Genomic DNA, 27081 nt, shown 5'->3' on the forward strand with positions numbered 1-27081 from the left:
TTCATCATCTTTCGTGGAAACCTTCTCTCAGACATTATTGTCAGAATGTAAATGTGAAATGCATCAAGGACAGGCAATAGACGAAGATTTATTTTTGCTTTTCCCATCACTTGACCACAGGCAGAGCTCAGACATGCACTCCCAGGTTAGCAGTGAGCTGGGTAATAATGCCTTCTCAGCCCAGGGATGGGAGCACTGTACCAATGATCCCCAGAAGGAAATAAGATAAGGAGATGAGGACAAAAAGGATGTCAGGTGGGCTCTGGAGCCCACATCACCTGAAGACATCTGGGGAACAAGGAGACCCAGAGCAGCAGAGCCTTTGCTCTGCTCTGTATTACCACCTTGTGCAAGTGGAGTCAGATGGAAGCACAACAGCATGTGTGGGCACAGGGCAGGGTAGGGGCAGTAGGCAGCAGTACCAAACAGATCTCACTGAGCAGCCAGTGAACCACAGGCCCTGGCAGGACAAAGGCTGACACATGCATGAGTGCTTCCCCGAGCATCAGAGGCCACCTGCCCAAGGCAGCAGTGGGGTGTGGAGCTACCCCTTTCTCCAGCTCTGCTCCATATGTGTCTGAGTGGTGGGCAGCTGGTGGGAGGTAGCTGTGGGCAGAGCAGGGTGCTTTCAGTTTATGAGGAAAAGAGATTTTGAGAACATGGGCGCATGTGCAAGCACACACACAGAAAAAGAAGCAACAAGGAGAGCAATAATAACAGTCAAAAAGTAATTTGTTCTTAACCTGCTCAAAATAAAAATAGCTGGTGTACAAGTTCACTATGTGGACCATCTGCATCTCATAAGCATAAGTTAAAATCTTGACACCATCTGTTCAACTGGAATTTTAATACTGTACCAATATGCCAAATCACAGTTACGTGAGTGAGGAAGGCAGTCTCCTCGCTCACCCACAGCTCCCTGCCGTGCCTAAACGAGGCAGGGAGCTAAAAGCAGCCCCTGGGGGCAGAATGCAGGAGCCCAGCACAGGTGAATGAGCAGAGCTGGTGGGGGGGCCCTCAGCAGGTGCAGGTGGGACATCTAGGTCTGATGGGCGTGGTGAACACCCTCTGCATTCTCACAGCATGTCCAAGAGTCACAGAACCCCAGAACCACAGAAGTTGGAAGGAACATCTTCTCTCCCCAAAGGGAACAACCCTGGGGCTCTCATCCTGTCCACACTAGGAGGTGCTCCAGATCCCTCATCTTTGCACCCTCCTCTCATCTCTCTCCAGCAATCCCTATCTGCCTGCAGCTGAGTAGCCCCCACACTGTGCTATGTGCTCCAGATGTGCCCTCCCCAGGGCAGAGCACAGGGAATAAGACCCTCCTTCACCCAGTTGCTATGCTCTTCATGCTGCACCCCATGTTCTCAGCACCAGAAGTTCACTGGCATCCTCCAAAGCTTGCTACTTCAACAAAGCCCTCCCCAAAGAGAGGTACATTGCCACTGTGCATGGCTCTAGCCAGCCAGCGCTGCACCAGGGCTGCTCACTGCGGTGTGTGGTGGGGCTGCTGGAGGGCTGCGGCACCTCAAGCACTGTGCTGGGACAAGGAGCAGGTGATGAGATCCCAGTGCAGGGCCAATGGTCTGCACTGGGAATTTAGGCTGAGTTTGAATTTGATGGCAAAAATAAGTTTTGTGAAGTGTCTAAAAAAATCCTACCTTGATAAATGAGCCCAGCGAGATTTACGCCATCTTTTAACTAATTAGTACTGGAGAGGCTGTTGAAAGCTTTCACATAAATTTTATTGGTCCTAGTGGGAAAAAATCCATTGTAAAATGGGAGTGAATGTAGTATCTGTCGAGCCTTCTTCCGTTTTGAGTTTGTTTTTTTTGTTGTTGTTGTTTTTTTGGTTTTTTTTTTTTGCTTGGCAATCCTGTCTAGTTACAAAGCATATATCATGTTCTTCATGTCTTACGATCAATTTCTTCAAGAAAGAAAAATAGAAAAGCGTTCCTTTGGCATTGCAGGATGTAGAATGAATGAAACTGGCACAGGAGAGGGGAGGATGGCAGAACACTGCCGGGTGAGTAAATCTCCAAGACATAGCACATGTTTGTTTCCTGATCAATGGAACTACGTGAGCATGTGCGTGAAATTTAATTAAGTTCTGTGCCTCAAAGAAATCTATGTGCAATAGCTCCCTGCAATTATTTATTTACTGTCTGCCATGTAGCTTTTAGCTTTCATCCAGAAAATGACTGGTTTCCCACGTGCCCATTAGCGGGCGGCTGTGAGGAGGCAGCATCCCATGCACCTGGGGGAAGGCTCCCACTCGCACACACGCCACAATCTGTCGCTGGGTTCAGGCAGGCTTCAAGCAGGTGCAGTTTGTACTGAAGCCACCAGCAAAAGTTCTCTATGTTCAGACACCTCCCCATGCATCACCAAGTGCCCCCAGCCCAGTACTGCTCAGAGCAGCACATGGTGGAGCAGCCGCTCCACTAAGCTGATGACTTTTTACTTCCTTTTGTTATCTTTCTGTTTTTGAACTGCCATGTTTTCATGCAGCCATTTTTCCCAAAGGAGAAAATGTTTAGATTCAGGATTTGGTTCCAGTCCCCACAGGGGTTTTGAACTGTCAGCTCAGATTGGCTTTCCACAAACTCATCTCTTTGTAGGACACAGATCTGTAGCACAGCATCAGTTCAGCTCATCTCATCTATAACACCCAGCTCAAACCAAGAAATAGCTCAGCAGCACAGGGCACTGTTTGGAAGAGAAATGAATGAAAGGACAGCATCCAGCTCTGCCAACAGTCCCAGGTGCTTTGGGAGCCATGGCTCTTGTTTGCATCCAGGCTCAGTTTGATCCTGGGTCTGTTCCTGCCAATAGCAAACATGAGCACACCTCATTGTGCTGCATGGAATCTATCTGGGTACAGCAGCCAGAGAAGCGGTGCTGAAGGGCTGGTGGAGGGAGGTGAGAGCAGGGCCTGATGCTCCCCAGGAACAGCCTGCTGCAGGTCTGCAAGTCTCCACAGGGAGAGAACTGCCAAACTTCATACAAAAGCACCCGTTATTCATGCAGGTGTTACATTTTAGCTGATGACCCGTTTCCACATTTTGATGTATGCAAAGAGTGTTTGTAAAAGCTGCCACCTCCTTCCAGGCTTGAACTCAGCCTCTGTTCCTATACAGAACAAAATACTGAACTTCCCCACGCTACTGGTGCAAACCCTGAGCCAAGAAAAGTTCAGTAAAATTCTCTTTGGAGGAGCACAAACTAAGACATTTTCAGGCTCTCTGATGGCATGTTTGCACTCAGTAAAGTTTTGCTCAGAGTTTTTGGCCTTGAGAATATTTTAAGTGCAATATTCAGTCAAAATCAGCATGTTCCTCTGGGTTCTATTTCAGCCTGATTTAATTCTGTTGCAAAAATGTATTCTGATTCATTTTGATAGAAATTCAATCTGAGGTTCTTAAAATAATACTCCTCCAAAAGAGAGAAGGAACAATTTTACAAGCCAGGCTGCCAGGCCTGGCCAAAGGCATGCACAGAGCAGGGCACTGCTGCCCCCCATCCATGGCAGGGGGTGGATGGGGGCTCTGCTGGGTGCTGTGCCTGTCCTGCTGCTCTCCTCCCAAGTGATCCCATTCTACAAACACAACCCAAAACTCCAACTCGTTATCAGCAAGATGCCAGACTGAGCCACCCCTAAGCTGCGCTCTGACCGAGCACAGCAGCAGTTGGTGCTCACCATGTTTTCAGAGGGAATTGCAAAGCAAGATAGACATCAATTTCTCCACTCTGTTTTGGGTAAGGGAATATTTTAGCCGCCTTAGCAGCTAATCAATGAGCTCCTACAAATTGCTGATCGCTTGTTAGTAGACTCAGAAGTGCTAACAATTTCTTAGCAGTAGTAATTTACGGACTAGCTTCCAAAGCCCATGCAGTTCTTACAGCCGCACACTGCTCACACCAGCACTCACTTAAGGACAGAAGGGTATTTTACATGATGGGCAGTCAATACAAAGCGGCCAACAGGAACACGTTCCAATCAAACAATTTATATTTATGGGTATTTCAACAATGTTCATAACCAGCTATTGAAATGTAAGAAGTATCATCACAGCCCCGGGCATCTCACTTAAAAAGACATATAATTAGAAAACTAATACAAGAAATTAATCTAGAGAACAGCCTACATGGTACTCTGCTGTAGTTTCCCCCTATTTTACCCATCCAGCTCCTACTAGCAGAGATAAAAGCAAGGACCACTGACTCCAAAAGAGAAGTTAAAAGTTCTTACAAAAGCCTCAGTGAGGGTCGTTAGCTCTGAAATAAATCCCGTCTCCCACATTGGACCAGTAAAATGAGATGGTATCTTCCGTACCAAGCTTGGGTACAACATTTGAGTCATCAGATTTGAATCTGTATGGACTTGCAAAGCATTGCAGGTGTTCAACACTCCTCACGTCACCCAAATAATGAGCTCAATTACACCAGCAGGTTTAAAGCTCCACATCCATTACTCCTTAAGACCCACCCTAACCTAGTGTACCTGAAACATGTAAACTGAAGCAACTGGTTTAACATTAGCTTGCACGACAATGGCACAAATGGTTTATTTTATCCCAGTATTAGCTTGAGTATGCCTTCTGAAAACAGCTGGGCAAAATCGCTCAACCAACTCATTCATCATCACATTTCAGAAATAACTGAAGCAATTCCTTTAGGTCTATTTTCTTCCTCTAAAAAAAAAAAAATATATATATATATATATAATTCTCAGTAAGATTCATAAGAGATTACTCTTCCTCTTTTCAAAGATGTAATTTAAATTTTGCTTCTTGTCTCCATATTTACTGAATGGAAGCCTTGAACTTGAAAAGCCGAAAAAAAAAAAAAAAAAAAAAGAGAGAAGAAACTGAGAAAATGTTGTGGTTACAAATTTAAACAAATCCAGGATGACTTGAAAAGAAAACCAAAAAACCAACCTGCTGCAAGGAAGTGTTTGTCTGTATATACAATATGTTGCTGATATTCACTGAATGGCAATATCTGTGTTGTGTTGTCATATTTACACCCTGCTCTTTCTGATTTTGTTTTTCCCAAGTAACAGCAAGTTTTAAGATCTGAACCCATCAGGCACTGTAAGGCTGCAGAGCGGCTGCTTGGAGAACCCTTCACTCTCAGCTGTGACATTTTCCCCTCCAGCTCCGCAGCCCCACACACCCATGTGCCAAGCTGTCACCCAAACCATTGCAGGCAGTGCTCCCTGCCCCTGTGGCCCCAGGACAGCAACACCAGGCTGGTACCTATAGACAGTACAGTATTTATTACAGTAAAACCCTCCTCTGATCAGCCACCTACAGGCATGGTTCAGTAGGATCTTGTGCACATCACTCTTAAGAAGCATCCCGCTTGAGCTGCCCACCTGAGGAGTACAGTGCAGGGCCAGCTGTCCTGCATGGCCACTCCACTTGGTTACCCCTCTGTGTGTTGCAGCCCTTCTCTGCCTGCGGAGCAGCACAGGACAGACCTTGCAGGGCTCTGCCTCCAGCTGCCCCACTGCAGCAAGGACAGGTTGCTGGGACCATCCAACCCAGTGCAAACACCCTTGTTTTCTCCCCTACTTGTACAGCACTGAGCCTGCACAGCCCTCCAGGTGGTTTGAAAAGGCTGGAAAACCACAAACATCGAGCAACTTAACCAGGCCAAAGCCCCAGCCATAGCACTGGTTTCCTCATACGACCTCAGCAATCCACTGTGTGCAGAGGCCTGTGGAAGTGCGGGACAGATGGGGCAGGAAATCTGTCAGGCTGCCAAGCGGGGGTTGCATCAGAGCAATATGTACACCACTGAGATGTTCCTTAAAGAGGCAATATAATAGATCTATATATCTCCTCCAAACATCTATATTGTTATAGATGTCCAGATCGATGAAGATCATACGAAAGGGATGGGAAAAAAACAGCCATGCCATGAGCACCGGGGAGGGACACAGGGCAGTACCCAGAGCCATCCTTGTTGGTTCCTTAACTTCACTGAATGAACTCAGAGCTCTATATCCAACCAATCTTTTTGACTGAGTTGTGCTTCACTTACCCACTGAGCTGATGATTCTTAGACTACTCTAACAACCATATTTGATGTTATTGGTTTCCAATAAATAATAGCATTTTTCATCTATGGAATAACTCCAATCAGACTGACAACCTCTGCAGGCCATGACAAAGTCAGAAAGAATCAACTAACACTCAAATCTGACCAAAAAGCTGACAGCAAGGTTCTTGTACACCCACAAACACACAAACAAACCCAGCACACTGCTCTGCACCCCCCACATGTGAAGATGAGCATCCATGTGAACATTCAGAGAGGTTTGCTCAGCAAGGTGGACCAGATTCACCAATGATGACAATAATTACCTGGAAACCAACAACTCCTGTCAACAGGAAAGGAAGAGTGTATAATTAATTAGATTAGATTTTATTATGTTGTCTTCTGGGTCATTTTTTTTTTCTTTACCAATTTAAGAACAGACAGAACGAATTACAAGAACATAAAATTGTAAAGATGTAGGAAAATAGGCAATACTCATCTTCCACATCTAACCATTTGACAGCAGAGCTGTGGGTGTCCCTGTACAAGAGGATTCAGTCTTGTTAGTCAAGTTTCTACCACGCAGTTAATTTATGAGTCAGCCACATGTACATCAGCGTGAGATCTCTCAGCTCCGTTCACATGTACAACAGGGCTGGCTGCGGGCGTTCTGGCATTCACCTTTCCTCCTGCCCAGCACCACCCAATAGAACTCGTCTGTTTATTCCAGCAAAATCCAAAACCTACTTCAGAAATATCTCAGCCTCCTACCAGGCAAATGACAGTCACACATAACCAGCATCTTCTTGAAAGAGAAAGGAGAGAAGGGCAAAATGCACCCTGTGCTGGAGGCAGTGCACAACCTTCAGGAGCAAATGCCTTGTCAAGTCATTTTTCCCTTTCAGAGTTTCACTGCTGGGAATACCTCACAGTTCCCTTGAATCATTTGCAGGTGCTCAAGCTGCTCTGAAAGATGTGAAGTGGCCAGCACAAGGCAAGGCGTAAGAAACCAGGCCAGTTGTTCGGTTGTTTTCACACTTGCTCTGACTTGGAAAATGGCCTCAGGAAGGGTAGGGGCAGCCATCTGTCTAAATCTCTGCATTCTTTTCTGTAGTGAACTTGAAGGAGGTTTTCTCAACCCGTCTCCACCTGCTTGTTGCAGAGAAACATTTGTGATAAACTGACAGCTTGGCGTTCCTAACAAATCCTCCCTCCCCACACCCTGGTATAGCTGTCAGTACCTCCATCTTTTCCCTAGTTCTTTCCGTCCAGATTGAGTGTGAATTTTCTATCTTTTTCCTCCATCTGTACTTCTATATTTGCTCCCTTTTGCCTAACAGCTCTCCTCTCCACCTCTTTCATTGCTCCAGCTGAGCAGAGGGCAACTGGCTCCCTGTTGTGCACCCCGCAGCCACTTGGAGCAGGGGCAAGAGCTGATGTGATATGCTGGCATCAAAGTCTCCCCTCTGTACCATGAGCTTCTCTGAGATCCTGCCATCATGAGGAAAAACACAGAGAGAAGGAAGGGATGTGACATCAGGATTCTGGGGGCAACAGCAATACACGGTGGGGCTGTGCTGCAGTTTCTCCCCCTCCCATTCCACTACCATGACGCACTGCAGACATATGCATGCACCCAGCCGTGATGCTGACCTGCCGCCTGAAGCCAAAGCCTCCTCCACTCCCAGCCTGTTGTTTTGCACTCTGGTACTCACAGCATGCGTGTGCAGGACTGTCACCAGCAGTCCTGGCAATGATTTGTGCTGGGATCCAAGCAAAAAGGGCTGCTGTGTAGGTTATGGGAGGCGGTGAGAAAGAGCCTGCCTCTGCTGCTGTCAAGGATAGGGCCAGGCTGAGCCAGCCCATATGCTTTAACACCACCAGCCCCCAACATCCACCAGTTGTGCCAGTGAGCACTTTTGATTCACTCCATTTTAAAATGTAAATCCAAGCACAGGTGATAATTCTCATCAAAAAGGAATGTTTGGAGGTGGGACTTTACTTCAACATCACTGAAAAAGCAGAGAAAAACATAACAATATTCAGTTGAGAAATCCAACCTTTAGTGTTAATTTTTAAAAAATTCCTTGACGTAAGAGAATCTGGAAGGAAAGAAAATGCAGGTGCCTAACTCCACCTGTGAGCAGATGCAGTCTGTGGCTCCTGTCTGCCCACTGCAAAGCTACCACGATTCAGAGAACTGCTTAATTATGGGCCTAATGGACCTGCACCGCCTGTCTCCAAATCTTCCTTTGCCTTGGCCTATTTGAAACTGGAGTGATGCCCAGCTGCACTCCCAGGATTGCACTGTCATCTTGTGTGCAGGATTTGCAGCCCATCTCACCACCCACTCAGCAAAACAGCTGCAGGTTTGCTGCTCTGGGTATTTCCTGTGTGCCCTGCATTTTGGGAATATCTCCTCCATAGAGAACATGAATCTCCCATTAGCTTTAGGAGCGTCTGAACTTGAGCAAGGGGAGGAAATGTCATACAATATTAATTTTCCACTTTTGTTAATAGCACGCACTGTCCCCATGTGAATAGCTGCACGATTTATATCCCCATTGGCCCATGTGCTTTACTTTCAAAAGGATTTGTATATGAAGAATGGTCTTTATCTTCATGCCAACAGCAGAAATTTACTTCCTGAGGAGCATTTGGAGCACACAGTGTATTTGGTGCATCAGAACATTATTACCTCCTTCTATTCCTTCTCCTTTGGAAACAGTCATCCTTCCCCAGCTCTGGACTCCCTCAAATGCACATTTCACATGAGCTATTAAGCTGCTCTGCACACGTCTATCTAGTTGTATTAGACACCTTCCATGCTTAGGACCATTAACCTGATCACAACAGCTTGATGGATTAATCCTTGTACAGACACAGTTGGCAGTTTCTAATTAAATAATTATGACTAAACAGCTGCAGAGACGTTGTAATGTTCCACTAGAAAACCAGATGTCAATTTTATTGGTCCTCAAAGTTTAAAAAGATATGACTGGAAGATTTGGAAAGGGACTTCTGCTGCTGCAGGTGAATGCTGGAGGCACTGTGCTGCCCTTCTGTTGCAGCCTTGCCCCACACATACCTCTGGTGAACCCTGCAGCCCAGCAGCATCTCTGTCAAAGAGAGCAGCAACCACTGCAAAGAGTAATAAAGACATCTGGGTCAAGATACAAAAGAATCACAGTCCTTGTTTGCCTAGGGAAGGATCCTTCGAAAAACCCATCTTTGAAACAGCATCAGTGTCAAAAATCTACAAAATTGGTATGAGCCAAATGCAAAACTTATTCAACTGGATATACCTTCCCAGGAACTCATATGGTTGAGTCCCGACCTAAACTACTGATTGAGCACCTGGAGAAAGGATGGAGTCAGCCCTGGGAGCACAGGTGAAGGCAATTCAGCTGTGGGACAGGAAGGGGTGGAGCCTGATTGCACCTCTCTTAGACCACATTTAAGGGCTGACTGCCACTGGGGAAGGGTCTCTGGTTGGAGATCCCTCCTTAGTGGAGTCATTTCTGTAAGCCTAGATCTTCAGGGATGGGTGAGCACCTTTACTTTCCTTTGAAATATCATCCTATCTGTGCTGGTCCCTTTGCTGTTATATTCCTGTATCGCCCTTCCACTGTGCTAATACTGTGCTAATCTTTCCCATTATAACAGAATGTTAATTAGATTTGGAGTTCTCTGCATTGGTGACAGAAGTTTTTGTGATGCTTGTTGAAATTTCACCATCCAAAATTTGTGATGTTCTTATCTTGGTACCCTATCTGTAATGATGTGGAAGCAATGAGCAACCCCTGAAGATAAAAATGTGAGTAATATAGAAGTTATTAGTCCATGTTTGGTAACTGGAGTCAAGTTTATTTTCACCCTCTCTTCAATTAGTAAAACACTGGACCCATGAGAAAATTTTCTGATTCTACATTTCATAGAACCATAGAATTACTCAGGTTGAAAAAGACCTCAAAGACCATCAAGTCCAACCGCAGCCCAACCATAGTACCCTAATTCTAACAACCCTCTGCTAAATCATATCTCTGAGCACCACATCCAAATTTAAATAAATTCCTTCTAATTCATTTATTGAACTACATGAATTGGTCTATTCTGTCTTGCACAAAATGCTGATCTTCAAACATGAGAAGCCTAAGAATAGGAATCATCCATCCTTGTTAGCTTATAAGCAGATCTAAGACCTCTGGAACTTTTGATGAGAAATACAGCTAGAAAACTAATTTTAAGTAAATCTATGCATGTCAAAAATACATATGGCTTTTCATGATGCTAACTTAAGCATCATTACATAAGCAGATTAGGGCTGCCTGTTGAGCTGAGACACGAGTAGATGGTGCTGAATCCAGTATTACACGCAAGCCATTCAATTTCTGATACGTCATCTTTCATCTAAAACTTTTGTCAGCTCTCCATATTACCAAGCCTACCAACTGTACAGTAGGTCTGCTTTTTAACCCTCTTTAAATCCCTTTGTCCAAAGCTGCAGCTAGCTGAAGTCCATTTGTACAAATGACCAGTGAATGTTCCATTATTCACCCTCTTGGGATGAAAATGGAGAAGAACATCCTCATGAACCTCTCACAAATTTATGCATAGCAGTTGAGGAATGATTTTCTGATATAGGAGTATAGAATCAAAATCATCTTCATGTTTCCATTGGTAACAGTGCCTCTACCTGAATATCAACTTAGAAAGTTAATGAGCCTGCTAGAGCGATCAGCTAAAATTACCACAACAGTATGTGATCCAATGTGATTGCAGTAAGCAGGGCAGATACTTCTCATTACGAGGACTGTTTTTCATAGGCATGTTGCATAACAGGGCAGAGCAACTTTCCTCTCTCTGCTCCAAGCCCTCATTTCAGAGCACATCAGTTGGATCTGAGAAGGCTCCCTGTTGAAAAGCAGACAGGGGGACAGGATTTTGTTTTCCCTTCCCTGCATGTAAGTGTGTCAGGCTTGTTGACAGATGGTTGACTATTATCAAGCAGATATTACCTTTGTAAATTGAATTCAATGTGAAGGTTTTCTGTAATTAAATCTGCAGTGTGTTTGCATGGCTTACATTGCATCCTACTTGCACTCAGGAAGTGTGCAGGCCATCAGATTTGCACAGGCAGAGATACAGCATCCTTCAGGCACAGGGATAGGGTGCTTTTGGCAGTCTGTGCTGCCACCTAGCCAAGACCAAGCCACTGAGTTCAGTCTGGCCTTACAGTTCGGAAGCTTAAACTGAAGCCTATCACCTCATCAAAATAAAGCTCCGATCTGCAGCAGATACAAAGAAATCTGCACTTCTCATGCTTTGCTAACTGTGCACAGTCAGAAGAGACAGGCTTCAAACAGGCAGCTGTGTTTCCCTCAGAAATGTCTTGTACTTACGGTAGAAGACATATTCAGTGTAGCTGGACCAGACCTTGTCATCAGTGTACTGATTGACAAAGGATGCCGTCACAGAGGAGTTGCAGGCCACCATGTGGAATCCACACTCAGATAACATGTCAAAAGCCCTCTCCAGATGCTTGAACTTGAGATAAAACCTGGAGGTGTACCTTTCTGGAGCTCTGTCTGGATCTCTGCTTTCATTCAAACTTTCTCCAAAGACCTCTTTGACCAAAGCGATCCTTCCACAAACCAAAATCCTTGGGACCCTCCTGAATTTGGCATCTGCTTGGCTCTCCCTGCCAATAGTGCATGAACCCCGGTACCCAATGGTAATGAATCCCCACTTTCGATCTGATGGTAAGAGAGATGGAGGGGGGCATATTCTCGTGTCGCTGCCCTGGGAGACCTCTTCGTAGTCACTGTGGCAATAATCATCGGGGCTTTGCTTGCTGTCATCAGGAGTCAGGATTTTGACCAAGTCCGGGAGCTGGAAATACTCAGCCTCCCTCTTGAGCCTTCCCTTTTCAGGGAAGTGGTCAGGCAGAACAACTTGCTTGTCCCTGAGATAGTCCAGAATATAGCGAAAAAGGAAACCATCTCTGTCAATGAAGAATCTTCCCTTGGAGTCCTTGGCCAGATCGTTGGCTGTGTCTCTTTTTGGGGTGAACATTTTCCACAGCAAGGAGTGAGGGGTGCCAACCAAGGTGGAGTGGCGAGTGAAGTAAACCTGGCCACCCACGTTTAGCTCCACAACCTCTGGGAAGGATTGCAGCCCAGACCCCTGCTCTCGGGCAGGGAGGTAAGTCCTGCAGTTGCCACTTAGAGCCATTGTACTTTAAAAAAGAAAACAGTAGCACGAAGGATAGTCAGTCACATCAAAGTCTAGAATAAGGCTCCAGTATTAAGGTGAAACGGGGGAAAGGGGAAGCAAGGAAAGAAAAAAAATCCAAAAGGTATGTCTAAAAAAATATCTGAATTGTCCATAAGTAGCAATGTGATAGAAGTGTCTTATATCCTAAGCCACTGGGGCTGGAGAAAAATCCCTTCGTGAAACACAATCACATCATTAGATCTTCCAACAAAGCCATCAAAATCAAGGTCAAGCCCAGCCTATGGTAATTCACTGGTCTTCTAAAAGGGAAAACAAAATAAGATTCAAATTAACCTCTTAAGCATGCCAGCAATTGCAATAGAGAAAAACAACTCATTCTAGAAAGCTGTTAGCCTTCCTGCTAAATATATCTAATTTTCCCAAGTTCTCCCCTTCTTTTTCAGAAACACTAATCAATGCAAGGACTCAGTGTGACCCTGCAGTTTATAGAATACAACGTAATTTATCTTCAAACAAACATCTAATTTAAACATGCAGAAGAGGCAATGAGAACATCAACTCTTACCTTGGTTACAAATAATGCATAGCTCTTGGAAAGGAAAGCAAAATTTCAAGACACTCAGAACACACATACAGGCACATAGAGTCCAGATAGTATCAGATCCGATCCCAGCAAGGGACAGCAAAGGCAAGAAAAGTGCTCTTAACAACATTCGTGTAGATCTCGAGAGTTAAACCGAGTCATGAAAAAAGTTAACCACGGCAGGTGACCAGAAAACAAGACACACAGCACAAAGGGGGGAGGGGAAAAGCACAAAAATCCCAAATAAATCCGATCGGGTTCCTTGAGAGTGGGGCCAAGGGAGAGCGGGGGAACGCGCTGCGGGGGACGCTGCCTCAGATGACTTGCAGAAACCCCGCAGCCCGCGCTAAGGGCTGAAAGGCTCCAGCGACTCCCGCGGCGGCAGCCGCCCGGGCAGCGCGGAACGCGGCGCTCCCATGTCCCCGCCGGGGCCGCCCGCTGTGCCGCTCCGCTCCCGCGCTCTGCCGCGCCGCCCTGCTCGGATCCGCTCCGCTCAGAGGCGCGGGGACGGGAGCGCAGAGGGCGACGCCGATTGCATCATCCGAAAGGAGTCGGGCCGGGACCGGGCCGGAACCGGAGACGGCGCCAGCAGCCGGGGCAGCGCCAGCACCGCGGACAGCGCCGGGCCGCGCTCCGCCGAGCGGGTTGGCCGCCCCGGGGCGCCGCCGCCGCAGCCCTCAGCGCCCGAGTTCGGGTAAAGTTCCTCCCGCTCCGCTCCTCTCGGCAGCTCCGGGCGGCAGCTCCCGGCCCCTGCCCGCCCGCCGACACGTGCCTGTCCGCGGCTCCGCGCAGGCGAGGCGGTGATTTCACCCAGCGACGCAGGCGGGCAGGGTGGGAGCAGCCGGTGGGTGGGCGCTCCCGGCACGCTCGCCCGTGGCTCTCCGGCAGGAGTGCGGTTTTATCGTGCCGCTCGCGCTCCTCATCTCCCCAGCAGTGACCCAGAAAGGGCAGAAGCCAGTAACGAGGCGCTGTGCATTTACCGCAGGGACGGAAAGGAGGAGGTGGGGCGCCTCGGCAGGAGCGCTGCCGCACTCACTTCGTTTGCCGGACCGTGATGGGGACGGGGGCAGGACGGGGGCAGGGGCTCCCGCCGCGCCCCGTTCTCCTCTCGGCCGTGGCCGTGCTGGCACCGCCACCTCGCGTCCAGTCCTGGCCCTGCTCCCGGTTCTTCCCAAGCGCTGTTACCAGGGCAAACGCTGCGGGAAAGGCGAGATGAAAAACGCCGGAAAAAAATGGGCTTTGGGAGCACCGAGCTGCCGCTGCGGGGCGTGGGCTGCGGCCACCAGCTGGGCACCGTGGGCTCTGCTCAGCGTGAACTGCTTTGTCTCGGGTTAAACAAATACGGCATGCAACATAAAATGAAATGAAGTGACCGGGTTGCTCAGCTAGTGCACAAAATGGGCACCGCAGCGTGTAGTCGATTTCACACATAATTGCACATGATCGTCTGAAAAGTGTCAGAAAAAGTATCAGAAAAAGTATCAGAAAAGTTCAGCGTTGTGTATTTTGGCAGACATCAGTTCTCATTAAAATGGGGATACTCGGAATGATGAATGTATGATAAAAAGCCCTTCATTCACACATCGAAGAAAACCCAGAGAGGAAGTTTTAGAGTCAAATCTTTGTGCAGGGAAGTTACTGAGCTGTTGGTCTCTGCTGGCTGCACTGAAGTTGCAGATACTTCAGGAGGAACGAAGGAAGGGAGGGACTGAGGAGGACATTAACTTAAAGAGTACAGTTCTATAGCCCGAGGGAGGAAAGCACTGATCTGTGTGCTTACAAGCTTCTCAATTTCAAGCCTGAGAGTCAAGTAGTATATCAAACCCTCGCTTTTGACCTTAATCAATTCATTAATTCAGAAGCAGCTGTGAGGCTCTTGAACCAAGGTTCTCTCTTACTGCTGGACCCGACTTCTAATTTTCAAACCAGCAGAGTATGGGACTGCTGCAGGGATGTACATTATATCTCAGAAAAAGACAGTTTTGTACATCTTCACTTGCTGTTCCCACACACCAGTTGAAGAACTTGTCAAGGGAACTGTAAAGCTTACAATGAGGATTTAAAAGGGTTGGTGTGAGGACATGTTAACTTAGATGCCTTCACCATGTATTTAAGTCTAGTAGAGTCAAAGTATACAGGCTTTAACATCTGCATGACCAGGTAGATGAAATGATGGGCTTCCTTTAGGATTTAAACTCATTAGTGCTGCCTTGGTTGAAAGTAAGGAGTATTCCATCAGCTTTTTCAAATACTTTAGTTATTAATGTTAGTTAATATGCTTTAATAATATTTAGGTCAATTTTCATGAAGCCAGTGCTGTCCTATTGGCAAGATTTGGAGAATCAATTCACTGTGCCCAGTAAAAAATTGATCCTGTCCAAACAAACACCAAAGTCATTTGTGGTCACACGGCATGACAGATCCAAGTCCCAAGGGAGACTGATAGAATCCCCTGGGCAGAAGTCCTGAAGCCAGAGTGGAAACAGGGCAGGCTTGATGTGCAGGCAACAGCAGGGGGATGAGTCTTATAGAGAGCTGTGATTCCTGACAAGGTTCTGTGAAGTATTCTGACATCAATACCATGTGATTAGTGAATACAGACGTACTTAAACGCCAAGTCTTTCTGAATAATTATAATCAGAATTGTCCTTTGAAAAGAACAAAAACCTTAGAATTTTAATCACAACAGCTTTAGAAAAGAATCTGCACTTTTCAAATAATAAATGAAAGAAATCCAACTCCTACCTTTATTTCTTCACACAGGATGTTCCAATCATTTTACTGTAATACAATTTCCTTTGATGCAGTGATTTCAATTGTAGAAGTATCACGTGATGCTTCCTTGCTAAATACAAGCCAGTGGCCAAATCCATCCAAACACTGACTGAGACAAGTGAAACTTGAAAATCTGGGCCAAATACACCAGTGACCTAAATGTAAAATATGTGTCAGCACCACACAAAGAACCTTACCTATTCAGCTGTGAAACTAAAGCAGCTCACCTCAAGTGCAGTTACGGTTCCATGATGGAAAAGAAAAGCAGCATCTATCAGAAGGAAGAGGCTGAAGCTTGTCCCACTTTTAGAGATGCCTACATAACCTTCAATTTAGATAGGGGAAAATTTAGCCCAAGCTTAAAGCGTATGTTCCAGAGGTCACAGCAGAGCTGTGCTAAAACCCAGTGCATCAGTGATATGACATCATTCACAGGTTTGAGGCCCTTCCTTATGACAAAGTGCTGTTAGCACTCAAGCTTTCACTAATCATGGGACTACTGACTTCATCAGATTTCGTGGATGCTAAAATAGGGTCAGCATCTTTAAAGAAACTGCAATGAATGTTAGGAAGGGTAGTATTCAATTTGGTCTGTAGTAGCAATGGTACGTACGCATCTCACCTCCCATCTCGAAGTGCAAAAGCACAAACTATAAATACCAGTCAAGTCACCCACGCATAATGAGAAATGTAGGAGCTGTTTATCAGCATTTAGCTGCTCCTCACGGAACTTTGAGGCACTCAGAGATACTGCAATAATTTCTAGTGGAAATTGAAGGAGTTATTCTGAGAAGAAAGAAATATTGAAGTTGGATTTGGGACAGAAGATTTCCGCTAAAAAGCCACTTGGGAACTTGCATTGCTCTGGGGGATTTTTAAACACAATAGATTTAAAAAAAAAAAAAAAAAAAAGAGAGAGAGAGAGCGAAAAGAAAGAAGGGAAAGCTGTACATTCAGTTCCAGACTGATGCTCTGATTTGGAAATCACTTCACAGTGCCACCCAAGGAGCCTTCAGCTACATATTCTTCAACTTCCAGTGCTCCTCAGCAGCCTCCTATCTAAATACCAAAGCAACACTCCACCAGGGTAAGGCTCAATTAAACCACAGAAAAGAGTGCAGTTGCTGAGGGGAGTAATGTGACAAAGAGAAGCAGAAATGTTTGTCCCCAGCAGGTGCTTTAGGCTTACTGTCAGAGCACTGTAAAGTGACTTGGTTCCAGAGAGAACCACCACCAGATGCAGCAGGCAGCTGGCAGCACTTTTAACCCAGTCTCAATCCATATCTATTGAGAGTAACCATGTCCTGGTAGGAACTCTGCTGTAGCAGAGACCTTTAACCTAGATGCTTTCATGAAAGATTTCTTGTACTTCTAGAGTGAAGCAGACTTCACATCCCTCAGGCAGCTCTAGAAACTAAGTTCCCAAGAACTGAGTCAGGCAAGAAAAAGAATAATAGTGAGATAAAACAATGTTACCCACTGATCCAGCAGTGCAAATTACACACAGTGCAGATCTCAGCTGCTGAAATCCATCAGTGTATGAAGACTTAACAAACCTTTCACCTTGCAGAACAAGCACAGAGAAACACCGAATGATAGAATCTCCCCAAAAGGAGATCTGCTAGCAAAAGAGTGAGTGCCATAAAGTAGGGTTTATTACAAAGAACATGGTAAAGCATTATACAGCTTTGCCCTTGATCTTTTATTTATAACTCAAGTGCATAATGCCCTTTCATAAAAAAAAAAAGGCAGAGGAGGAACAGCTTTCATGGCTGCTCAGTGTGTAAGCATAGGCAGGATTAAGCAAGTGTAAGCAAGGCAGAGAATTCAAACAGAAAACGTGAGACAACACTTTTTTCCCCCCTATCATGTAAGACACAGAACGTGGGTGTAGAACGTTCTTCAGCAAAGAAAACGGTTCACACCTTTTATAAGACACCAAATCCAAAGCAAATTCATTGTAAAAGGTGCTGTATTTTCCAAGCTGGTGCACTGTCAAATCTGCTGGTTAAAATTCATTAGTAGCCACTTGTCTACGAGTGCCCTATAGGCAAAAACTTGTGAACTGTGAGACACATACTGGCAGAAACTGATACATCTCCTTAACTGTTTTGAAGCTTCCCTTTCATGCAGCACCCTTACAGAATCATTCCTTTTTTGCTTCACCAGAAAATGAGGGGTTCTCTCACATACATAGCTCCAGAAAGCATATGTTGGTGGAAAAGCTGTACCAAGGACAAACTTCCCTCTATTCCATTAGCACTGCTCAGCACAATGCACTTTCTATGTCATGCAAGTAGGAAATGGTTGTGTAGCTGCAATGTCTTGCCTTCTCTTGGACCCTCAGGCCCGTACTAGGCTACACTCTGACACAGACAAGTGTGAATTTGTCCTGCAAAGCTGAAGCTGACAACTAATACCCTAAAGAAGTGTTGAGAAGCTCAGTGTAAACAGAGAGAGATAATTAATGAAAGCTCAAACCTAAGCTGAGAGCAAATTCTAATAATCTAAGCAAATCCAAATAGATTTCTAGCCAAAGAGCATTTCACCAGCAAATCACAATTAAACAGCCCACTGCCTGGGATTTGGGTCTCATTTCACTGTCTAGTGAACTGCAACAGAGTCACACAGTTCAGTAAAGAGGCACTAAGCCATCAACATCAGATGTAGGCTGCACACTTTACAGCTCTTCCATGAAAGCTTGGATCTTCTCAGACTTCTAACACTAATTTACCTAAAGTATAAATGTGCGGGAAGCAGCTTATGCCACAGTCACTGATCTCTGCCTTATCTGTGCCTATAATTCCCCCGTCATTATTTCATTCAGTTCTACAAACACGCATGCTTTTTGTGAGGCTGTTCTCAGGAGATACTGTACACACTGCACCACAAGTTACGTTTTTGCAGAAGCTTATAACAGCTCTATAATTTAAATACAGTAATCTCGCTAGAAGATTACATCCAAGAGTTAGTAACAAAATAACTGCAATTGTGCCCTAAGCCAGGATGAATTGAAATAAATAAATAGAGAAATAAATAAATGATATTAATAAAATAAAATAAAAATAATAATAATAACAAACAAAACACAAAGGGAAGAAAAAAAATGTACTTCAAAGCAGGGACTCATGTTTGCAGAAGTATGTGTACCCAACTGGCAAGCATAGAGAATGGGATTGCAACTGTTTATGTATTCACATCTAACATGTTTCTAAACCTCATCACTGTTTACCTGTTCAGCAACAACAACAATGTGGCAATTATGTTTCATTTTGTTCAGAAGCCTCTCCTAAATTACCTCACTTGGGCTTCTCACTGATTCTGTCTACAACAAAGCCCATCTGAGTCAACAACGCATCTCTCTTTTTTCCTGCACTCTGTACCAGTACCTCAGGTAGTCAATAAAAACAAACTCTAATTAACAGTCAGCGTATAACTTTTTCTCTTGGTGATGCATGAAAAAAAGGAGCAAAATGATGGAACTGGATGGATAAACAGAGTGACTAGCAAAGACTGGGCTGTGAAGGAGCTCCTTTGTATCAGTCTCTTCTTTAGTTAGACTCTCTTGTCCCCCTTCTTCTATGTGTCACGTAACAGCACCTACAGACCTTCTCCTCAGTGCTCCCAAACAACGGCTATTTCATGTCTGAACAGATAAAGGTTTATAACCACAAGTGCTTACATTTGATGGCTGCACCAGGGGAGGACGTGACAGTCCATCGTAGTGTTTTGGTGCACAGAGCTCATAGCTCCACCTCAGACACCAGCTCTGCCCTGCCCTACAGCTCACACGGCACAAGCAAAGCAGTGAAGGAGGCTCTGACTATTCAGGTGCCCAATGGACACAACTGGATGGGCCATGCCTATCTGTGAGGTAAGGCTTTGCTTTCTTTCAGATTTTTGACAAAATGGTCGGAAACAGAAGTGAAGCTTCAAGGCCTCATTTCTTACAGAGAGACTTAAAAACATGAGGTCAGCCCCGCAGGAAGCAGGGAACAGACTGAGCCCAGCATGAGGAGCGCCATGACGCCAAGTAGGCCCGGCGCCATCTTGCCACCGCCTCGTTCCCATGGCAACGCGAGACTTGGCGGGAGCCACGCAGGCAGAGGGCGGTGCTGCGAGCTGCGCATGCTCAGTGAGGGGCGCAACGCCGCCTTTCCTGTGCGCATGCGCGGGGTCACTGCCCCCGGAAGCGGTCGTGCGGCGCGTTGACACGTCGCAGGGCCGGGGCGGGTGCGGGGTGGCTGCGAGTGTGGGGGGTTCGGGGGGTACCGGGACGGGTCTGGGTCTGGGTCTGGGTCTGGGTCTGGGTCTGGGTCTGGGTCTGGGTCTGGGTCTGGGTCTGGGTCTGGGTCTGGGTCTGGGTCTGCCGGAGTGAGTCGCTGCTGTCGGGCCGTCGCGGCGGACGGCTCCCGGAGCGGCTCCCGGAGCGGTTCCTGAGGCTGCGGGAGCGCCCTGAGGGCCGCTGCCCGTGAGGAGATCCGTGTGTCCCCCGGGCCGAGCGCCCCGCGGCCGGCGGCGATGTCGGGGTTCGAGAGCTTCAACACGGAGTTCTTCCAGACCAGCTACAGCATCGACGAGCAGGCGCAGCCCTACGAGTACGGCGGGAGCCCCTACGGCAGGTAGCGGGGCCGGCTGGTGGGACTGGCCTTCTGTGCAGCTCACCATCCGTTGGGGGCGTTTATTGAGGTCTCTGTGCTCGTCCCTGCAGGCGGGCAGCGGCCGGAGTAACTCGGCAGATTGTTCAGGATGGAACGTGGCTCTAATGAGGGCTTTCTTTAATTAAAACTTGAAATATATACCTTTTAAATAATGCTTTTCAAATATAGAGGGGGGCAGAAGTGATAGCATGAGCTAATGATGGCATCAAATGAGATGTCAGTAGTGATTAAGGTGCAAATGAATTAGTTTCTGATAGTTTTCCTACTCTTATGTGCCCGTGTGCTGCAGTAGTAGTACTGCTTTGTGCAGGCCTAGGACTTGAAAGCAAAAAGCAATGCTAACACATGCAGCAGTAATTACTCATTTAGCTGGTAGCAGCGTGTCTTCTTTAGCTGATCAGTATTTTTTATAAGAGTTTCAATAGGAGAAAGTAGCAAAGTGCCCAGCAGGCCTAGATCTGCAGAGGGATTGTGGATGGTAACTAAAACAAGAAGATGGGCAGCATTGTTTGCTTACTGTGTATGAGCTTTGCTTTTTGCATGGAGGTGTTTAAAGTCAAATTCTTTATCTCTCCGTGATCTGATGTAATTCTTTATAGGCAGTATGGAGGCTACGAGTACTCTCAACAAAGTGGATTTGTCCCTCCCGAGATGATGCAGCAGCAGCCTTACACAGGGCAGATTTACCAGCCAACACAGACATACACTTCAACTTCAGCACAGTCGTTCTATGGAAGTAATTTTGAGGATGAACCTCCTCTATTAGAAGGTATAACTTGTGCTTTATGGCCAAATTCAAAACTCCTTCCAATGGTCTTCAGTTTGAGTGATTTGAGTAATCGGGTGTAGATTCTGTTTCTGAAAGTAGGCAATTGAGTTGATATTATCTTATTTAACTGTATTTCAGTATACAGAAGGCATGTTCTTATGTGAATTTCTAGACAGAGCTGTAGCACTCTTTTATTTATACAAGCTGTTCTGTGGAAAGCAGGTTAAATTAAATGGATTTTGTGCAACGTGATAGAATGCTCATTTTTTTTCTATTGTAAATTAAATAATACTTAAAATTGTCTGCCTTGTATGGAAACAAATTGGTGCTGTTAGTTTCAGTTAATTCTCTGGTTTGAACTGAGATCTTTCATTGCTGAAGCTGAGTGCTAAACACTGCAGAAATTCCTGTCCATAATACAGACTGCCAAATGCCAGAATGGATATACAATGAGTGCCTGGATGGATGCTTTGAATTTCCAACTCATGCATCATTGTTAATTACCAAATAACTCAAGAGGCTCTTTTAGTTGCTGATTTAGAGTTGTTTTTTTTTTTTTTCCGCCCGTCTGGGCTTGTGTATATTATTCACAGAATGCTTTTGTTTATGTAGATGCCTCTTAGGGCCCAAGGTGCGCAGATGATCACTGTGCTCATAACTAGGTTTGCATGTGCAGCTGTGGTGAAACTGTGGATGGAGACTCACAATAATTTCCAGCTGCAGGGAGCTGGACATGTCGTGAGACATCAGTGTTAGATGACTGTGTTTTCAAGTGGATTCACTGGTAGGATGGGCGCTTTATGAAAGAGAAGCCCACTGAAAGGGAGCTAAGTATAGAGAAACTGCTTTGAATTAGAAATCTTTGAGCCAGCAATCACTGGAAACCTGGGGAATGGAGAAATCTGCATATTTTGTTCTGATATTTTGGTATGTATGTACTTGAAGTCACATACAAGGACAGCAGTGTATGGGTCTATTTGAACTTTGGTCTGACACAGAGCCCTGCTTTTGTGCTCTTATCTGGTTCTTTAGAAGCCGGCTTGTCACTTCAGTGTGTATGAGACCTGGAATTGGTAGAAGCAGTGAACTTGGCAGTTAAGGAGAGGTGGAATTACTCCATACTCTGGTTCCTGCAGGGTAATTTCTGGAGAAGAATTTAGAGTGGAATGGCAGGGAAAAGTGACAGCAAAGCAAATGGGGCAAGAGGAGAAGGCGGAGAAAAGTATGTATGCATAATTCTTCTCATTATACTTGTAGAATTGGGGATCAATTTTGACCACATCTGGCAGAAGACGCTAACAGTTCTGCACCCGTTAAAAGTAGCAGATGGCAGCATAATGAATGAGACTGACTTGGCTGGACCAATGGTCTTCTGTCTAGCTTTCGGAGTCACATTGTTACTGGTAAGATACTAATTGCCTCCTGTTACTTTTGATGCTTTCATGCCTGGAGAGGCCGGGGGAAAAAGCCAAGTTATGTGCGACTTTGTTGGAAGTGACTTCTTAGCCCAGAGGGCACAAAAAATGCATCCCGGGTGAGTGTTTCTAGCTCAGTGGGAGAGGAACTGGGGTTTAGTACAATGCTCATTGCAGTTAATAAGTTAATTATCCTTTTTCTTCTGCAGGGTTTAAATGAAGGTTTTAGAGGTTGCTTTCTGCATGATGTTTATTTAACTGGAATGCATATTTCTTTTAATACTTTGTTTTTGAGGAACGTGGATCCTTTTTGTCACAGAACATATGTGTGACCCATGTTCTCAGATTTTACATGTAGCTCTTAGGAGATGGAGCTGTTTGACTTTCAGAACCATGCGTTGTTGTTTTGAAGCACCTGGCTCTGATCAGGACTTGGGAAAATGTACACATTCAATATTTAAACATATATTCTTTTTTTTTTAAATCTTTTTCTAGCACTTGTGCTCAATGCTTGAGGCTTCTATTTTGTTTCCCTGTGTCTTTTATGTGATACTTTATTCACTGTTTCTACACTGTTCCTCCAGGTGAGGAGGTTCATCTGTTATTACTTCACCAGTGCTGTTACAGTTGATACATTTGGTTTGTCTTCTGGTATGAATAGTCAATCTTAAAACACTTTTAAAGTAGATCTGCTTTCAAATAGTTTATGCTTCTTGGTAGGTCAGCATCTGATGAAGCCTTCTTTTTAATTGAGCTTCACTGAAATTAGATCGTGCTTTAATGACTCAAAAGTGTCAATTGTTAAATGACAAAGTAGCAGCAGGTAGGATTCCTTGTCATAGGAAGCTTCAGTATTCATCAGTTTTCTTCTCTAAATGTCTTGAGGCACTGCATTTATTTCTTTCTGAAACTGCACTTTGCTGCAGCGCAGTGCTTTGGCACCGAGAGGAATTACTTTTATAACTAACTTCATTTCTGGCAACTGGGACAGCAGAATTAATGAGCATGTTCGTAATGGGTAAATTTGGATGTACCCTTACTGGAAAATTATCACTTTCTCCTGTGAGGTGTTTTGAGCCCTGACAATGTTACTTTTATTATTTTTACCTGAATTTTAAGTAAAAAAACATAGTAAAAATGTGAGAGTGTAGTGACAGAAAGCAGACATAGGCTGGGAAAAAGAAAGGGTTAATGCAGGTTTTGTAGCGCTTGAGGGTAGGGGAGAGCTGAGCTATATATACCTTACTTTGGAAGGCAGTGGGAGGCAGACACAGGAGCTGTGCACCAGGGGAGCGCTGCTCTCCTCATGGCCCTGTCTTTCTGCAGGGCTGGAATTGTGGCATTTTGATAGTAAGATCATATTGTTGGACAAACAAATGTTGACATAGGGTGCACGTGTTACAAAGTAACACACTTGCAAGTTAAGCAAAGTTCTGATTTTGACTCTTTGTTTTTTGAAAATCTGTACAATTTAATTCTGCTCTTTGTATACAGTACTTTGCAGCTCAGCTTCAGCCTTTTAGGGAACTCCTATAGAACAGTTCAGTTGGAACTACACAGATCACCACAAGTTAAAAGCACGTTTCTGAGGGCGTTATTCAAACTCCTCCTGAGCACTGACTGATGTGAGGCAGCATTTGCTCCCCTAAGAAGCCTGTCCAGGGTTTGACCACCCTTACAGGGAGAAAGTGTCTCCTAACATCTGAGCCTGCTCTGGAACAGCTTTGAGGTGATCCCACACATCTGTGCATAGGCTGGAGCCTGTCCTCCTGTGCTTTCTTTCCACAAGAAGTTGCAGAGAGTGATAAGGTTGCTGCTTATTCATGATTTACATTGTACTGCCATGCTGTGGAGTCTACTGCAAATCCCAAATAAAGAATTTAATTGATTCATAAAGGAGTTCCAAACTTCTTAAATCTTCAGATATTACTTCTGCAAAGGTTGTTGTTACAGGAAATCTTTAGGGACATACTAACAAGTTGGTTGCTGAAAGCTCATAGGCTTTTGCAGCCCAGATCAGACAGTAGCAACGTGATTAAAGACCATTTATTGAAATATGTGATCTTAGGAAAAACATGCTTCTTGGGTGCCTGGACTGTATGGTTGTGCTGGAATTTGGGTTGTGGGGAGATGTTGAATTTGTTGGGATTGGGAGGACAGTGAGAGAAATGAAGATGTTCTGTAAATGTTTGTTCTTCCTTTTTCTTTCTTTTCTCGTGAGGGGCATTACCTGTCCTGGTAATTAACATGCACTGCTCTGCTTGACTTTCAGGCTGGCAAAATTCAGTTTGGCTACGTGTATGGAATAAGTGCAATTGGATGCGTAGGGATGTTCTGTCTCCTGAACCTGATGAGCATGACGGGTGTCTCATTTGGCTGTGTCGCCAGTGTCCTTGGATACTGTCTTCTTCCTATGATCCTGCTCTCCACTTTTGCCATTGTATTTTCATTGCAGTAAGTACATAAACTGTAATTTGATTGTAGATTCCTCTCCTGTGAGATAAAGGCAGCTATTAAAAGAAATCTTGATGTTCAGTGGTGAAGATCTGTGCAATTTGGATATGACAGGAATTTGTAGTAAGTGTAAAATTACAAGTATTGACAGTCTTCAGGTGGGGAAAAAAAGGAAGGTGGGAATACTGCTTCTAAGTCAGTCAGCAGCTTTTAAATGCACAGAGACAAATGACAGTATTGTTTTCAGTCAGCTTTGATTCTGATAAATCTTAGTACCTGCCAAGTCTAAAAGCTAATTGTAAGTTAAGATGCAAAATCCATTTTTTTCAAACAAAAGGAAATCAGTGTGACTTCTTAAAGCAAGAGAGAGATTTGAATTCGAAGGATTTTAGCCTTTAAGAGGTGTTGCATCCAATTGCGGTTCCTGTAAGTATATGTACGAGTCATGAATGAGTTCTTGTATTATTTTTATCTTTACAGGGGAGTGATGGGAATTATCTTCACAGCTGGGATCATTGGCTGGTGCAGCTTTTCTGCTTCCAAAATCTTTATTTCTGCCTTAGCAATGGAAGGACAGCAACTTCTAGTAGCATATCCCTGTGCTTTATTGTATGGGGTCTTTGCTCTCATTTCTGTGTTCTGAATAGACTGTCCAAATCACTGGACTCCAGTGGGCCAAACTGAAGACATCAACTCGGGATATTTCATTGGACCAGAAGCAGCTGCAAACACCTGTATAGTGGGGACATCACAAAATTAGACCGGGTTTAAACCATCTGGAAAATGGAAACAAATGTCTTGTGTTCACTTTTTTAGAACTTTGAATACTGTTCTCAATTGACCTGAGGTGTCTATAGCTTTAATAAGTGTTCATGCCTATCAAGTTAATGTAATTTTTTTTTCCCATTCCTATATCTTCAGAAAAGTAACTTTCTGTTGTTTATGCAAGATGGGGGGGGAGGGGAGAGTTCAGGTTTTGAGGGGATTGAAGGAGAGGGGAGGGAGAAGGGTTACAGGCTGTAAGATTTTTTTCTTAGAAGAAGTAAACAAAGCCACAGACAGTGTGGGACTGGCATTCTCTTTGAATAAATCTGCAGTAATAAACTATTACTCTCCCCTATTGCCAGGTGCACGGAACGTATGCAATTACTTCCTCTATTTTAACAAATACGCTCTTAAGTTCTTTAGTCTCATTTATGTGTTCATTTGATGTGATAGTATTTCAGGATGTCAGAAACTGAAATCATGAGTTAGAAAACAGATGCTTTAAAACTTGAAGTTTCTGTGATTCTGTCACACTTGAAATACGAATACATCTGGATGTGGAAGTAGCTCTATGTTAACTTGAATTTCTGAAGACTTCAACTAGAGGTTTTTTTCCTAATGGTGCACAGATTAGTAGACAGAGTTAATCTCTTGAAGTACTTCCAAGGAAAACACCATTTTGAAAATGCTTGTCAGTATTGTAGTTACTGTAAAAGTAATTTAAGGCACATCGATTAAATTTTCCTTAGATTTTGAAAATGGTGTTTGCTTCTTCCAGCTTTTATTTTTGAATGAACTTCAGTTACAAAAATAAACTTTCATATAGCAGCAAAATCATATTTAAAAGTATGTTCAGTCAGTGGATTTGGTACCTGCTTCAGCCAGAAGTATTTGATTGTTTCATAGTTTCGTGCGGGTTGGAAGGGACCTTAGAGATCATCGAGTCCAGCCCCCGGGATTCGAGCCTCTGTGTAGCAGAGCGGCACTTCTACCACTTGCGCCACAGGGGGGACTCAAACTCCGGGCCCCAGTGTTGCAAGGTGGCGTCTTTAACCACTGCGCCACCGGGGCACACACACATTGTGCTTTAGAAATGTGAGCCTTTTTGCAAACAACTGTTATCACAAAGTAGATTACAGGTGTGAGAAGTGGGAAAGCAAAGGTGCTTGGTCTGCACGGCAGCTCTTGCTGAGTCTCATAATAAGCAAGAAAAGGATGCAGACACCGAACTCTTCACAGGGAGGGGATGTGGTTGTCACTCTCCCCTAGAGGTGAGGACACTCCAATGAAGTATTACTGTTTAGTTGGCAATTTAATCCAGGGGATTTCATTTCGTGGAGTTTATGGTGGGCATTTGTCTCATATTCATCT

General features: G+C 44.9%; 2 protein-coding genes across 6 annotated transcripts in view; one reads left to right on the top strand and one right to left on the bottom strand.

The window, feature by feature from the left end:
• KCTD16 (potassium channel tetramerization domain containing 16) overlaps window positions 1-13936 on the bottom strand; it is a 41682-nt gene extending 27746 nt beyond the window's left edge. Inside the window, exons 1-2 of one of the 3 annotated variants that reach the window (XM_015875528.3) lie at window positions 13852-13936; window positions 11454-12587 (exon numbers count right to left, since the gene is read on the bottom strand). In XM_015875528.3, the coding sequence (XP_015731014.1) occupies window positions 11454-12285 (832 nt within the window). In that variant the 5' untranslated portion in view covers window positions 12286-12587; window positions 13852-13936. Of the gene's footprint in view, window positions 1-11453 lie in introns of all 3 variants that reach the window. The other 2 variants (XM_015875527.3, XM_085518695.1) reach the window with 2 other exon arrangements.
• A 5892-nt stretch (window positions 13937-19828) lies between these two features.
• Window positions 19829-26469, top strand: YIPF5 (Yip1 domain family member 5). 3 transcript variants are annotated; one of them, XM_015875525.3, is made up of 5 exons: window positions 19829-20268; window positions 20907-21076; window positions 22334-22479; window positions 24764-24945; window positions 25426-26469. In XM_015875525.3, the coding sequence occupies exons 1-5, from the start codon at window positions 20168-20170 to the stop codon at window positions 25586-25588; spliced, it is 762 nt and encodes a 253-aa protein (XP_015731011.2). In that variant the 5' UTR covers window positions 19829-20167; the 3' UTR covers window positions 25589-26469. The 3 variants fall into 3 exon arrangements, with proteins under 3 accessions (XP_015731011.2, XP_085374824.1, XP_085374822.1); XM_085518698.1 differs by having other exon boundaries at window positions 20911-21076; XM_085518696.1 differs by having other exon boundaries at window positions 19829-20244.
• Window positions 26470-27081: the final 612 nt, after the last annotated feature.

This window comes from Coturnix japonica, chromosome 18 (assembly GCF_054131305.1).
Source record: "Coturnix japonica strain WE chromosome 18, WE-NBRP24, whole genome shotgun sequence".
Classification (NCBI taxonomy): Eukaryota; Metazoa; Chordata; class Aves; order Galliformes; family Phasianidae; genus Coturnix; species Coturnix japonica.

What these genes read in the sequence shown, in the direction of transcription:
- YIPF5 (XM_015875525.3), top strand. Translation starts at nt 20,168, where the DNA reads ATGTCGGGGTTCGAGAGCTTCAACACGGAGTTCTTCCAGACCAGCTAC. An exon ending in TGAACCTCCTCTATTAGAAG is followed by an intron (nt 21,077 to 22,333) that starts GTATAACTTGTG and finishes TTATACTTGTAG; the next exon opens with AATTGGGGATCAATTTTGAC. An exon ending in GCCATTGTATTTTCATTGCA is followed by an intron (nt 24,946 to 25,425) that starts GTAAGTACATAA and finishes TTATCTTTACAG; the next exon opens with GGGAGTGATGGGAATTATCT.